Raw genomic sequence first — 15786 nt, 5'->3', positions numbered from 1 at the left:
TTGGGACGGAAGGAGTATTATGCAATTTATAGGATCTCAAAATTTGGCACAAATTTTTAAGGCTCGATGTTGTTGCACACTTGATACATGCATTGTGGTTGGGCCGGGATTTAAACAAATTGTTCGATCATCACGAGGGGGAAGCCAGGAGGATCATCCACAATGGGCTCAAGAACAACTCCACAAGTGAGTTGGACATTACACTCTTAACCAAAATCTTAAGGTGTTAGGTTTATGGGTCATTTCATATATAAAGTGTTCAGCCTTCACTTTTCTAAGCAATGTAAGACTTAACCACTCACAATTGCCACAACAATCTCACTCTCAAGTGTGAGTCCATCCACTATAGGATATGCTCTCCCTTAAGCGGAAGCTTTCTTCATCCTACACTTGTACCGTCGTTAGTCACCCCGCTCAACGGGACCAGCCGCCTGACCACCTTTGTCAAGAAGATTTTCGATACAAGGAGTCAGTTCAACCATTTGTCGAACCATTGGCTCTGATACCACTGTTGGGCACGTCATGAGGGGCAGCCAAGGGGATCATCCACATTAGGCTCAAGAACAACTTCACAAGTGAGTTGGACACCACACTCTTACCCAAATCCTTAAGGTGTTAGGTTTATGGGTCCTCTCATATGTAAAGTGTTCAACCTCCACATTTTTAAAAAATGTGAGACTTAACCACTCACACTTACCACAACACAAATTAACGATAGATTTTTGATACAAGGTTTTCTAATTAATATATTTAACATGCGTTAATATATTAGTGGTAAACTATAATTGTTGTACATAAAAGATTCTAAGTTCAAATCGCAACATTGCAATTCTTTTCTGCATATACTAATTTTAGTTATAGTCATTTTATATTAAATTAAAAAAGATAAAAAAAATAGAAAACCCTAATAATTGAAATAATTTCAATTGATTTCAATTATAATTATTTTTATATTACTTACAAATTGAAATAGAGAATAATTGTTTTCACATAAGGACTAAAAACACACTTCATTTTTTCAAAAAAAACATGAAAAATAGCATACGAGGCATAAAAGATGTCTGAACTTTGACCAACAGTACATGGTAATTTGGGGGTTGAGGTGAAAGAAGTCAATGCAGCTTTAGTTTTCATTCTGCGTTGAGTTGAGGAGCCTTGGAAAGTCATTTCACAATAGTATTATTAATGTACTGTTTCTCTCAGAATTCGCGTGCACCTTCTTATTAATCCCACATGCTTTATTTAGACTAATAATTTGGCGCCACAAAATTTGGTTTAGGGACAGGGATTTATATAGTACGTTATATGTTTTGAGTTCAATTCACAACAACATTACGAGAAGAAAAAAAACTTGGGCTAATCACAATTTTGATCTTAAGAACCCACTCTTAAACAAACCCATCTTTAACTATATTGAATTTACAAACACATCTACTAATATGAGAATAAATATTAGATGTTGCTATCACCAACCCTATTGAGTAATTCTCACAAGAGATTAGACATAAGATTTGGTCACACAAAAAAAATACACCGTCTAATAATTTTAATATAATATCTAAAAAATACACCAATCACCATAATTTTAATATAATATCTAATTACAAAATTCCTGTGTATATTGGTTCAAATAGAATCTAAGCTCTTTGTACCCAAAAAAAATGTCTAAGCTCTTGTGACAACAATCACTCACAAACTGAGGGTAATTAGAGTGATGAAAATGGCTGAATAATAATATAATCTAACAATATTATACTACTATAAAATAAGGAAAATGTTAAATTATCTGCTGGAATCAGGGATGAAACCAGAGAAAAATGTTAACGGGGCGAAAATATACACATGATAAAGGAAAAAATAATAATTTATATACATTAGTTACGTGAAGTTTCTCAAATCCACTTCATTATATTATTTACATTAATGTATGATACCCAAAGTGGTATCATTATTGAAAATGCTCTAAGTTGAATAAATATGATGTTTGGAGTTCGAACTCCGACCCCTAAATATATAATACGATATCCAATTAATTGAGTTAAATTCAAGAAAACTATTTCACTATATTATATACATTAATGTTGTGAATTTTTTCAAATCACTTCATTATATATTCCAATAAAATAAATCACTTCATGGCTTCATGCCACTTTTATATGCAACTTTTTTTAATATGCCACTATATATTTCATTATGCATTAATTAATGATGTAAAGGCGAATTCCATTTCTATGAATTATTTGACAAGGGTGAGCTTGTATGCATTTTATATATATATATATATATATATATATATATATATATATATATATATATATATATATATATAGGAAAATTATATATACATCGAAGGATTTTTTCACGAATCCATCACGATAGTGCAATTTAGCCACATGATGACACCACACCTACCTGTATGTATTCCATCTCAAATCCGGAATTTATGTGTTACCCAAACTGTTTTGCAATTGTGTTGTATATAGAGGTCGTGAAATTTCGTGAAACAAACATTCGCACTCCTCATTGGGGGTGGCGGCTGCCCCTTCTTCTTTCTACCTAGTTTTATTCCTGTGCTGGAATATAGTTAAGCGTAAACATATTAATAAAAAGTGTTTTCTTAAAATTTTACATTCAATATATGTATTTTTTCACATTAATTTTATTTTTAAATTTTTTTTAGTGTATTTAACAAATATTTTAGAAACACTATTCGACATGACTCGTAAAATAAAAGATGAAAGAGTGTAGCTGGTCCAAGATGGAGTCAAAATGTGCAGTAATTGAGTTCAGACTGCATATGCATACATACTTTGTCTTTAGATGTGACAAACAATCAGGGTACTCCAAATCCATTCCTCTCATATTTATGAATATGATCTTTTCGTCCTCATTCAACCGAACCTGAAGAAGAAAAAAAACTGCGTGGGACCCATAGAAATTTTAGAAGTATCTTCCTAATTGAAGGGAAACGTGGGATATAGGATCCAGATTTGCTGCTTTAGATAAAATACGCAGTTATATGTTGTAACTGATTTGAACCATTGATTTTACATTATGTTATATATATATGTATTGAAATAATTCTGACCATTGATTATAATCGACGGTTACTACTGTAACTGTGTCGCAGTTACAACAAGAAATCTGTTTTCAGATATATATATATATATATATGCATTGTTTTTTAAAAGATCCACAAAGTGAGAGTGCATATTATATTGCTCATTAACGATGGTGAGCGTGGTACCATATATTAGGCTTGTTCATGCTAGCATGAGCCCTATGAAAGCATTTTAAAAAAATAAATATAAAGTGAAGTCTATTTCATTTCTTTGTAATTTTGGATATTTATCCATCAACTAATGAGAACAAATCAGATAAAGTAAATTTGCATATGATATTCATAGTTAATTAAGTTGTACCAACTTTTCTTTCACATGTATATGGCTTGTTCTCGTTACTAATAGGTAAACACCCAAATTATAAAGGAGTGGTTTAGAAAAAACTTAAATATAAAGTTTATTTTTAAGTTAAAAAATAAACTTGAAAATTTAGTTAATAACATTAAAAATTGTTATTAATTATTTACTCTTTTCTGTGCATTGACAAAAAAAAAAACTAGGATCTACAATGAAGCATTCTCAAAGAGAATGTTCTTCACGTTTTCAGGAGTGGGGCTCTCATATAGTAAATTTATTATTGTTCATTGTTCCAACTTAGTAAGAAAATTTGCACTACAAATTCTCATATATCTCATGCCGCGTACAAGCTGCAATTCAAAATAAATCTTCATAATTTCAGAGAAAGTATTATTCATAATGGTCAAAAACTTAAAAAAATATCAATTATTCAACTACCGTTTCTTCGCCGGAACAAACCATCATTTATTTGTAGATTATACAATTTCAAACTTATTGATAGATCTTATAAATGTTGGCGCAGCTGGAAGCTAGGCTTCGATCACTCTGGATTCGATCACTTTGGCCTGCACAGGCCTAGCAAGCAAGCAAGGATACACGCACGCGCTGCACTGCACTCTGACCACGCCTATGAGCACAGTTTCTGCAGGATCTACTATCCTTGTTGCTGCAACAATGGTGGATGAATGGAAAGAAAGAAACACACGATTTACAGAGGAGAAGGAAGAAGAAGATTAGAGAAAATAGGAGTCAGTTTTATTCATCCTCAATGGGGAAAGAAAAGGTTGATTACAATCACTAATCATGAGCCTTATTTATACTAACACTAGATCATCACACTTTGATGATTCTCCTAGGCTCTAACCAACTAACTAATCTCTAACTGACTCTAAACACTTTAACTACCTAGGCAAAACAAATCAAACTGAATTCAACAAACTTTCTTAACAAACTTCACTAACAAACTAACTAACTTGCTTAGAAGCAATTAGTTATTCCTCCACTTTTAGCTAGCTCGCACACCAAGTCAGCTTTCACAACATGGATTAATCATCTAAGGCCTTCTTAGATTCAACACACCCCCTTAATTCATGTTGTCCACTGTCTCAATTCCCATTTCACTTCTCAATTTTTCAAATACCTGCACTGTTACAGCCTTGGTTAACAAGTCTGCAACTTGCTCATCACTTCTGCAGTGCATTAGGGCCAAGTTACCATTGCTTACCTGCTCTCTTAAGTAATGGAACCTTAGCTCTATATGCTTGCTTCTTCCATGAGCAATAGGGTTCTTTGCAAGATTGATAGCAGACACATTATCAATCTTCAAAGTAACTGTCTCACACTTGTCTTGACTGATCTCTTCGATTAGGTTTTTCAACCAAATAGCTTGACAAGTGCTGAGTGATGCTGCTATGTATTCAGCCTCACATGAGGATAAGGCCACTACAGGTTCCTTCTTCGAACACCATGATATTGGTGATCCACCATAGAAAAACATATAACCAGCAGTTGATTTTCTATCTTCATGATCACCACACCAATTCGAATCTGTATAGCCCACCAGCTTGCATTCTCTGTCTCTGTCACTTGCAGGGAACATAATACCATAGTTTATGGTCCCTTTCACATATCTAAGTATCCTTTTCACTGCAATCAAGTGTGAACTTTTAGGCCTTTCCATAAACCTGCTAGCAATCCCTACACTGTAAGCCAAGTCTGGTCTTGTATTGCACAAATACCTCAGAGAACCAATCATCTTTCTATAGAATGTAGGGTCTACATCCTCTTCTTCTGCACACTTTGTTAGCTGTGACCTTGGCTCAGCAGGTGACAATGCAACATTGCATTTGTCCATCTCAAACTTCTTCAAGATCTCTGATGCATATCTAGTCTGGTGCATTAGGATTCCTTGCTCATTCCTCAGAAACTCAATGCCTAGAAAATATGTCATGAGGCCTAGATCTGTCATTTCAAACTCTTCCTTCAAGTCACCCTTGAACTCACTAATATAAGATTCATTGCTTCCTGTGATAAGCAAATCATCTACATATAGACAGATTATAATAACTCCCTTTGCAGCATCTTTCTTGACATACACTCCATGTTCTGTGACACATTTCTTAAACCCTATTTCATTTAAGAACTTGTCAATCCTTTTGTTCCAGGCTCTTGGAGCTTGTTTCAGACCATAGAGTGCCTTCTTAAGCTTATACACCTTAAGCTCTTGACCTTTCACTTCATAACCAGGTGGCTGGGCAACATATACTTCCTCTTCTATAGGACCATTCAGAAAGGCTGACTTCACATCCATTTGATACATTGGCCAATCATTTAGGTTAGCAAGAGCAGTTACTAACCTAATTGTTTCCATTCTAGTAACAGGTGCAAACACTTCATCATAGTCAATACCTTCTTTCTGAAGAAATCCCTTTGCCACTAACCTTGCTTTGTATCTGGTTATCTCACCCTTTGAGTTCACTTTCAGCTTGTAAACCCACTTCACATCTATTGCTTTCTTTCTCTGTGGAAGATCCACCAGCTCCCATGTTTGATTGCTTTCAATCGAATCCAATTCTTCTTTCATAGCACCTCTCCACTTTTCACTTTGTAGAGCACTATGCACATCAATTGGTTCAGATTCAGCCATGAATGCTAAATGGATCAACTCACCATCATTGTTCACTTGACCATCTGAGTTCATTTCACACTCTTGTAATCTTGCTGGTAGAACTCTAGGTCTATTCGATCTTCTCACCTCAGGCACTGGCTGATTTACTTGTTCTTCACTAACTTCTTCAATCATCACACTAGTTGACTTCTTTCTGTCATTAGTGTTCCAGTCCCATTCCTTGAGTTCATCAATTATTACATCTCTACTGATCACCACATTGTTGTTGATTGGATCATAGAGTTTGTATCCTCCAGTTGAGTGATAACCAACCAATATCATCATTGTTGACTTATCATCCAACTTCTTCCTTAATTGTTCTGGTGTGTGTTTGAAAACTAGTGAACCAAACACTCTCATATGATTCACATTTGGCTTGTGTCCTGACCAACATTCTTCTGGTGTGATACCCTTCAATCTCTTTGTAGGGCACCTATTCAATGTATAGGTAGCAGTAGAAACTGCTTCACCCCATAGCTCCTTAGGTAAATGCTTTCCTTTCAGCATACACCTCACCATATCCATTATTGTTCTATTTTTCCTTTCAGCAGTCCCATTCTGCTGTGGAGTATATGGTGGAACTATATCATGTACAATTCCTTCAATGTCACAGAATTTTGCAAATTCATGTGATACATACTCTCCACCCCCATCTGTTCTCAGGGTTTTGAGCCTCTTACCACTTTGTCTTTCGACTGTAGCTTTAAATTTCTTAAAAATTTCAAACACATCACTTTTCTTACTTATCGAGTAAGTCCATAGTTTTCTGCTAAAGTCATCTATGAAACTTACAAAGTACCTGTTACCTCCAATTGAGTTCACTTGCATTGGACCACATACATCTGAATACACCACTTCAAGTACACTATTGGTTTTACTTGCTGCATGCTTGCTGAAGCTCCCTCTGTGTTGCTTCGACTGCACACACTCTTCACAAATCTCTTCAGGGACTTGCAGGCTTGGCAAGCCTGTCACCATCTTTGATTTTTGCAGCAAGCTGAGATCCTTGAAATTCAAGTGTCCCATCCTATAGTGCCATCTCCACTCTTCTCTGCTTGATGCAGTCATCAAGCACTTGTGATTCAGAACATTGAGCCCAATCTTGAATGTCCTATTCTTTGACATTTCAGTTTTCAACATCAAGTTACCTTTAGTGTTGTACACCTTCAGCAACCTATTCTCCATTACAATTCTGTAATCTTTCTCTAGCAATTGGCCTATACTGAGTAGATTACATTTCATACCTGGTATGTACAATACACCAGAAATCACTGAACACTTGCCATCCTTTCTTTTGATTGTTACATCACCAATGGCTTGTACTGCAAGACTGCTATTGTCTGCAAACTTGACATTGTGATTCTGAGTAGCCTTTAGGCTTGTGAACCAATCTTTCCTTCCTGTCATGTGTGTTGTACATCCAGTGTCAAGATACCATTTCTCTTGAAGATCACTTTCATCTTTTGTAGTTACAAGAAACATAACTGAGCCTTCATCATCATCATCATTTCGAGCGATTTTGGCCTCAGCATCACTCGATTCCTCTCTGAATTTACATTCATCTGCAAAATGACCATAATTTTGGCAATTATAGCATTGAATGTGTTTCTTATCAAACTTGCCTCTTCCACCTCTGCCACCTCTTCCACCTCTTCCACCTCTTCCTCCTCCATTGTAACCACCTCTACCACCATTGAACTGTTTCTTCTGATTTCCACCTCCTTTGGTATCTTGATTCTCTTTTCCATTTCCATTCTGATAACTATCTTTTCCCTTATTGCCTTGCCATTTTCCCTTTCCTTTCTTATTCTTGTTACTCTGTTGAACTTGCAATGCTACTTCACCATTGGATTTATCAGAATTTCTCTGATTCATCCTTTGCTCATGTGCTTCTAAGGACCCTTGCAATTCCTCAACCTTGATAGTGTCAAGATCCTTAGACTCTTCTATTGCAGCTACCACATAGTCAAACTTAGGAGTTAAAGATCTCAGTATCTTTTCAACTCTCATTGTACCAGACACAATTTCACCACATGCTTTCATTTCATTAACTAATTTTGCAATCTTTGTAAAGAACTCACTTACAGTTTCTTTTTCTTCCATTTGTAGCTGTGCAAACTTGCTTCTTAGGGTTTGTAGCTTCACTTTCTTCACCTTCTGATCTCCAGCATAAGCTGTAGCCAAAATATCCCAAGCTTGCTTAGCTGATTCACAATCTCCAACCTTTTCAAAGATATCAGGGCTTACACTTTGATGAATTATGAATAACGCCTTGTAATCTTTCTTCTTCAATTCTTTGTGTTGTGTTCTTTGAACCTCTGTTGCACCTTCTGAGAGTGGTTCCACACCACTAATCACTTGTTCCATCACATCTTGATAATTGAACAAAACTTTCATTTGTTTGCTCCAATTGTCATAATTCTTTCCATCCAAAACTGGAAGATTCGCAGGGAATTGACCATTGTTAAAGGTTGCCATGGTTAAAGCACGAACCAGGCTCTTGATGCCAGATGTTGGCGCAGCTGGAAGCTAGGCTTCGATCACTCTGGATTCGATCACTTTGGCCTGCACAGGCCTAGCAAGCAAGCAAGGATACACGCACGCGCTGCACTGCACTCTGACCACGCCTATGAGCACAGTTTCTGCAGGATCTACTATCCTTGTTGCTGCAACAATGGTGGATGAATGGAAAGAAAGAAACACACGATTTACAGAGGAGAAGGAAGAAGAAGATTAGAGAAAATAGGAGTCAGTTTTATTCATCCTCAATGGGGAAAGAAAAGGTTGATTACAATCACTAATCATGAGCCTTATTTATACTAACACTAGATCATCACACTTTGATGATTCTCCTAGGCTCTAACCAACTAACTAATCTCTAACTGACTCTAAACACTTTAACTACCTAGGCAAAACAAATCAAACTGAATTCAACAAACTTTCTTAACAAACTTCACTAACAAACTAACTAACTTGCTTAGAAGCAATTAGTTATTCCTCCACTTTTAGCTAGCTCGCACACCAAGTCAGCTTTCACAACATGGATTAATCATCTAAGGCCTTCTTAGATTCAACAATAAATGAGTATTGGACCTAATCCATCTTTACAAAATCGGCTTGTAAGGTGAGGATTGCCTCTAATATATAAACACTTAGTCAGACCATCTCTCAACCGATGTGAGACTCTTAACACCCTCCTCACACCCAACACTATTGGGCTTGGTGCGTGGATATAAACGGTGGGTGGCCCGATAGCAGAAACCTGATAACAGATGGCCCAGCAGATCGTGGAGAGGCTTTGATACCATCTTAGAAATGAGTATTGGACTTAACTCATCCTTACAAAGCCGGCTTGTAAGGTGAGGATTGCCTCTAGAGCTGTAAAAAGGGCCTTAAGGGGTCGGCCCTTTAAGGGGCGGATCCACTTATTCCTGATTATTAATTTTATTTAAATTTTAAATAATTTTTCTAGTGTCGTGAACTTATTCTCTTTTTCTTCAATCAGCACTGTCCACGATCGGCACCCTAAAAAAACTGTGTTTAAAATTTAAATAAAATTAATAATCAGGAATAAGTGGGTCCGCCCCTTAAAGGGCCGGCCCCTTAAGGCCCTTTTTACAGCTCTAATTGCCTATAATATATAAACACTTAATCAGGTCATCTCTCAACCGATGTGAGACTCTTAACAATAGACATGTTACTCTATAAAAAATACAGTAATAGGTACCCATAATTCTTTAAAGGGAAATTTTTTATTTTATTTTTTGATGTTCTTTAAAGGGAAATATAATATATGCATTCATGCCCGAATGCAAATTATTAGGTTTATTGTTTTTTAGAAATTGAAGAGTTAACATAAAAAAAAACTTACAAGTTTAATATACATTAATTAATGAGGTTCCATTAATAACTTGTTCCGTAGATTTAATATACAAATTTAATATAAATTGATTAATGAGGCTCCATAAATTGAAATATTAATGTTTCTTTCTTTCATCATTCCATTAACACGAAGTAGTTCCGGAGTACATTTTTAATCTTGTAGGAGTCTGTTATTATTAGATTTTACTTTGATCTCTTAAATTATACTAAACATTAAACTCTGTTTTTCGTTCTACTATGTTGTTCCTTTCTGATAGTTTGTCGTTCGAACTTCGAACCTGTCAAACATTTTTAATGTTTCCTTTGAATTAATTCTTCTTTTTTGAGTCATAACAGCTGAACACCAAAATGTGATGTCACATAGTAAACATTTGACCAAACTATTATAAATGAATATCGAGTTTAACTCATTTCTACAAAACCGGTTTGTAAAATGATAATTGCTTCTACTTTATAAATACTTAGTGAGGCTATTTCCCAACCGATGTGAGACTTCTTAACACACTCCCTCACGTCCAGCGCTATTGGGCTTGATACCCGGAAGCAGGCGGCCCAGCTAATCGTGGAGAGGCTCTGATACCATCTTAGAATTGAGTTTTGGACCTATCTTATCCCTACAAATACCGATTTTTAAGGTGATGATTATCTCTACTTTATAAACACATATTCATACCATTTTATTTCCCATAAGTTATATACAAAGAGAGTTTCCTATGCAATTATGACTCATCAAATACAATCATTGACTAATCAAATATAATTATTGCTAATCAAATACAATAATAGTCTAATACACCCCCGTAGTCGAAACATGAAGTTGACGAATGTTGAGACTATCACGAAAATCTTCAAAGAATTGCAACAGAAGTCCTTTGATAAATAAGTCAGCAATCTGGTAACGAGAGGAAACATGTAAGACTCGTACTTGGCCGCGAACAACTTTTTCATGCACAAAATGTATATTCAGCCTCTATGACTAAGTGGTTTAAAGTTCGATCTCCGCTCCCCTCACTTTTTAATGAAAAAGTGAAATTTAACCATATAGTAGGTAACAAATGAAAAATATATATAGAAAATAGTCGAAATGTCTAATGTATAATTTTAGAGACCAAAAATATAAAAATAATAATATAAAAACTAAACATTTTCTTATTTAATAAACTAAAATAAAATGCTAAAAAACCTTAAAAGAACAAAATAAAACCTTAAAATAACTTTAGAGACTTCAAAATGTAATTTAGCATAAAATTTATTATTTCTTTGACCAAACTTTTTTTGTCATATATAGATATTCATTGAGTCCAAATGGATTTAAAAAAAGAACAAATAGTAGTCAAAGTTCTTATCTATCAATTTTAAAGTGTTTGACTCCTAATTTAACATTATTGTAACATTTTCATTACGGATTTATCTAACCTATAATCTTATACATATTAAAACAACTAAATAGTAATTTTTTTATTGAAGAGCAATAATTATTTGTTATTGTAAAAAAAATTAAAAGGACAAATCAAATAGTAATTAAAATATCTTGGAGTAATTACTTTATAAAAAGATATTAAATAGTAATTAAAATAGTTATTTTTATTGTAAACCGAATCAAATAGTAACACTTAAGAGTATAAAGGATCAACTTGAAACTTAAAAACTAAAAGGACTAATCAGTTACAACATAAAAACTCCTAAATACATTTAGTCATAAAATTATAAGAAAATTATAGATTGAGTTTAATGATGCCAATTAAAAAAAGAAAAAGAAAATTTCAATAGAAAGAATTCATTTCCAGTTTAAGTATGCTTATTAGCTGCTTTGCTGATTGCTTAAGGGACAAGTTTTTTGTCACTAGCTAACTATTGTATGATTATGAAATTCTTAGCACATCCAATATGTATGTGTAGATCATTAGATAATGATTCAAAAGATGCACACAAGTTAGATGCAATGGTTGCTAGCTAAAATAGGAATTTTAAGCTGGACTAGATTTTCTTATCTAAGGGATGATATCACTTTATAACCAAAATGATGAAATTGAATCTGTAACTACAAGGAAAAGAAAAGAAGGAACTGAAAAAGAAAAGGATAATTTGATTTCCATCCAAGTGAATGATAAAAGCAATTTTAATTGGACAAAGTTGTGTAGTCCAGTCACTCTTTCTGTTCATTCAAAGCATCATGAACTTTGTGACTTTTTTTTCTTCTTTCATTTTAATAAATTTGTCTCACTTGCTCAAGCATTGGAGATAGTAAAATTTATAGGAAAATGTTAACTTGTGCCCTTAAGGCACATTTTAATGAGACAAATGTGGAAATATGTTCTTGAAAATCGTGTAATCAACTCTTTTAACATTTAATATTTTGTATCATTAAATGCTAAATTTCTATATTTAGGTATCTTATCATGTGCCCTTAGGGCACATGTTAACATGACCCAAATTTATATAGGCCTCTTCCCAAGAAATTACGAGTATATGTACTAGCTAGAGACCTTTAGCTACTCACAGTAGATTGTAAATATGGAATTCCTGACAAACAAGAAACATTGCCATTGACTACGATGAAGTTTTTGTGCGAATGTTAATCAAATTAGGGGTGAACATTGGGCGGTGTGAGCGGGTTCAGGTTTAAAGTTGTCATCCGGTCTAAACTGTAGAGTCAAAAAATAAGGCTCAATTCGCCCGAAAAATGAAGAACGATTTTCACGGGTTCAGATTTGCGGTTTAGGCGGGTTGTTGGGCGGTTTGAAGCGGTTAGACATAAAAAAATCAAAATAAAATAAAAATAAAACAATAACAAACCCAAAATTTAGAGTTCATATCCACAAAGTATACAACTAGAGATGAGAGAATCATGAAATAAACACAAAAGGAAAGTCTTAAAAATCCTAAATCGACATAAAAAGTAAGAAAATAATTAAAATCTCAAATAGAATTAAAAATATAACATTTTATTTCAAGGAAGTTATACAAACACGATGAAAAATTATAAGTTTTGAGTTTCAAAAATGTTTCATGATTTGTTTCGGTCTCCGTGGGTTTGAGGTCAAGTGAGAAAGTGTGAAGAGAAGACGTGAGAAGAGTTTAAATTCGGCGTTTTGATTTATTCGTGCGGGTTTCGGACACCGTCGGTCCAGTTCTTTCTACCCGGACACGTCCGTACCAACCCAGTCTAAACCGAAATTTTCAACCCGCTAACCCGCGGCCCATTATAAACCGCCAAATCTCTAAATTTTTGGCGGGTTTTGTTGGGTTCGGACGGGACTCGGTTTTTTACCCACCCCTAAATGAATCACAGTAATAGACCTACCAAATACTTGCCATAATGTAAGTATTTTTCATTGAGTACAGTGTCTCTTTACTATGGAGTAAAATTTATAAAATGTTTATGTTTTAAAATATTTATCGAAATAAATAAAACATCTTATATTATATAATGTTTGTTTTTATATATTAGTAAGAAAAAATATAATTAAAATAGATTATGTACATAGTAAATCTGATCGATTTTGTAACATTTACTTCGAGACGAATGAAGAATTGAAAATTGCGGCCGTTTACAAATTATAATACCGAAACTGAATGCAAATCCAATAGAAAGCTAGAAAAGAAGGAAAATCAACAAGAATCTAGCATCTAATTAATTTTTTTTCTTTTTCAGAAGGGTATTTTTTTTGGACCAAATATAATGAAGGAAATTAAATGTTTCAAGTTAGTCAATTAAATTTTAAATATTTCAAGTTAAGCCAATAAATTTACTCTAATAGTAAAAACTTGTGTAGTATGCATGATGTCATATGTTCATCCGTCATCGATTCTATTGTAAACTAAAAAAAAATAAAAAATTAAGTTAGTCTCTTAAATTTTCATTTCAACACTTAAACTAATTAGTACAAATATTAGAATTTGAAAGACCGACTTAAAACGTTTAGAATCTTAAATAAACATAAGAGATTATATAGTAACTAATTAAGCATAAATTAAACATCAATTGCTTAAAAAAAAAAAATTAAACATCAATTGAAATATTTATCTAATACTCATGAACATGTAATTTTTATTTTCTGCCAAAGACAACGACATACATGAAAAAGGAAAAACTAAACCAGCATGCTTGGACATAATTAACTTCTCTATGAAACACTTTAATAACTCACTAATTAATTAACAGTTCCCTTTCCTCAATACAATAAATAACTCAATTATGGTAAATGATAAAACATTTATAGATCAATCTTCATCACAACTCTAAATTGCAGTCTACAATCGCAATTGCACTCGCAACATATAGAAGTTGCATCCGCATTTATCCCCATTTTACTATTTATAGCATAACTTCAATAACGGCCACAACCACAATTTAAAACCACGATCTTTATCTTTAAGGATGGTTCCACGGTACGAAGTTTTGATCAGAATGTGCTAAATTCAGAGGCATTGGATTATGTGCCCCGAAACTAGACACATTCTGATCACTTCCACCAGCACCACCACTACCACTAGCACCTTGATCACCACCACCATTATTTCCACCATTTCCATTACCATTGTTATCATCACCACCACCAGCATCATCTTCCTCATCATCATCATCAGCTCCAAGAATAACACCACCAGCTCTATGAAATTCAGGATTCTTAAACAAAGAAACAGTAATCTTAACACCATCACCACCAGCAATAACTTTTCCACCAATAATCCCACCAAAAACTTGTCCTTGCAAACCAGCAAGAGTAATCCCAAAACTCATACCCCCCGGCATCAATTCAACAGGATTAGGGTTTCCAGAAGGACCAATAGGAAGAGAAAGAGAAACAGGAGGAGGTGGCGGCGGTGGCGGCGGAGGATACAAAAAAGTACCAGTCAAACTCATCAATGAAAAAGGACCATGAAGAGTAAAAGCAGGGGAACGACAAAGAGGGTAATGAAGAGTAGCAACAGCAATTGTACCAGAACCACTAAGAACAGTTAAACATGAAGCAGAACGAACAGCAAATTGTATAACAGCTTCAAGAACATCAGTACCAGCAGCTACTTCAATAACTACTGGTTTCATGGCTTGTTCATTGTCTTGTGTTATTACTAATGGTGGTTTTGGTTTGTTTTTTGAACCTGGTGGTCTGCCACGTGGCTTCTTGTATGGTGGTGAAATGGGTTGTCGGTTTGGTGAATTGGCTGAAGGAGGTGTTTGTTGGTAAGATGAACCACCGACCATGGTGGTTGGTGGTTGGGGGGTTGTGGTGGTGTAAGGTGTTTCTTGGTCGGAGTCACTTGATGAACCTGAAAGTGACATTTGCATGTTTGGTTCAGCCATTGTTAAATGTTTGATTTTTTTGTTTCTTGTTTTTTTGTTGTAGGGTGTGAATAGTAAATAGCTGAAAATAAAGAAGGATTCAAAAAAAATATGAGGATTATTAATTAAGAAGAAGAAGGTAAAGGAATGAGAGAGAGAGTGAGGGTGAAGTAGTGAGTGACATGACAAGAAAATGAAAATAGAAATGAAATTAGAAACACATGAAATTGATTTTTGGTTGATGGTTATTTATAGTGGTGGAGACATGTGAGAGTGACATACAAGAGATGTCAGAAATCAAAGAAATGTGTAGGTGGAATTATGGGGTTATTCCACACAAGGTTGATTTTCAAAGGACTTTTGAAAGAGGAAGGAGTTTTGAAAAAGTGGGGTCTCTTTAGTATTTATTTACTATGAAACAAAAAATATTTGAGATAATAACTTGTCTTTTTATTCTTTCAACCATTCAAATTTCTATTGGCTGGTCAATTGTTGGTCAATTGTTTTTGAATTTCAATTTCATGACTTGC

At 34.4% G+C, this 15786-nt stretch overlaps 1 protein-coding gene across 1 annotated transcript; it reads right to left on the bottom strand.

Moving 5' to 3' along the window:
- Positions 1 to 14344: 14344 nt before the first annotated feature.
- LOC123915288 (AT-hook motif nuclear-localized protein 28-like) lies at positions 14345 to 15277 on the bottom strand. Its single transcript, XM_045966424.1, has one exon. The coding sequence runs from the start codon at positions 15275 to 15277 to the stop codon at positions 14345 to 14347; it is 933 nt and encodes a 310-aa protein (XP_045822380.1).
- Between the last annotated feature and the right edge of the window lie 509 nt (positions 15278 to 15786).

Source organism: Trifolium pratense, linkage group LG3 (genome assembly GCF_020283565.1).
Source record: "Trifolium pratense cultivar HEN17-A07 linkage group LG3, ARS_RC_1.1, whole genome shotgun sequence".
Lineage (NCBI taxonomy): Eukaryota > Viridiplantae > Streptophyta > Magnoliopsida > Fabales > Fabaceae > Trifolium > Trifolium pratense.
The sequence above is the reverse complement of the archived record's forward strand: the minus strand, read 5'-3'. Positions and strand labels throughout refer to the sequence as shown.

Bases quoted from the DNA above. Each gene is read 5' to 3' on its own strand.
- LOC123915288 (XM_045966424.1), bottom strand. From the start codon at position 15,277: ATGGCTGAACCAAACATGCAAATGTCACTTTCAGGTTCATCAAGTGAC.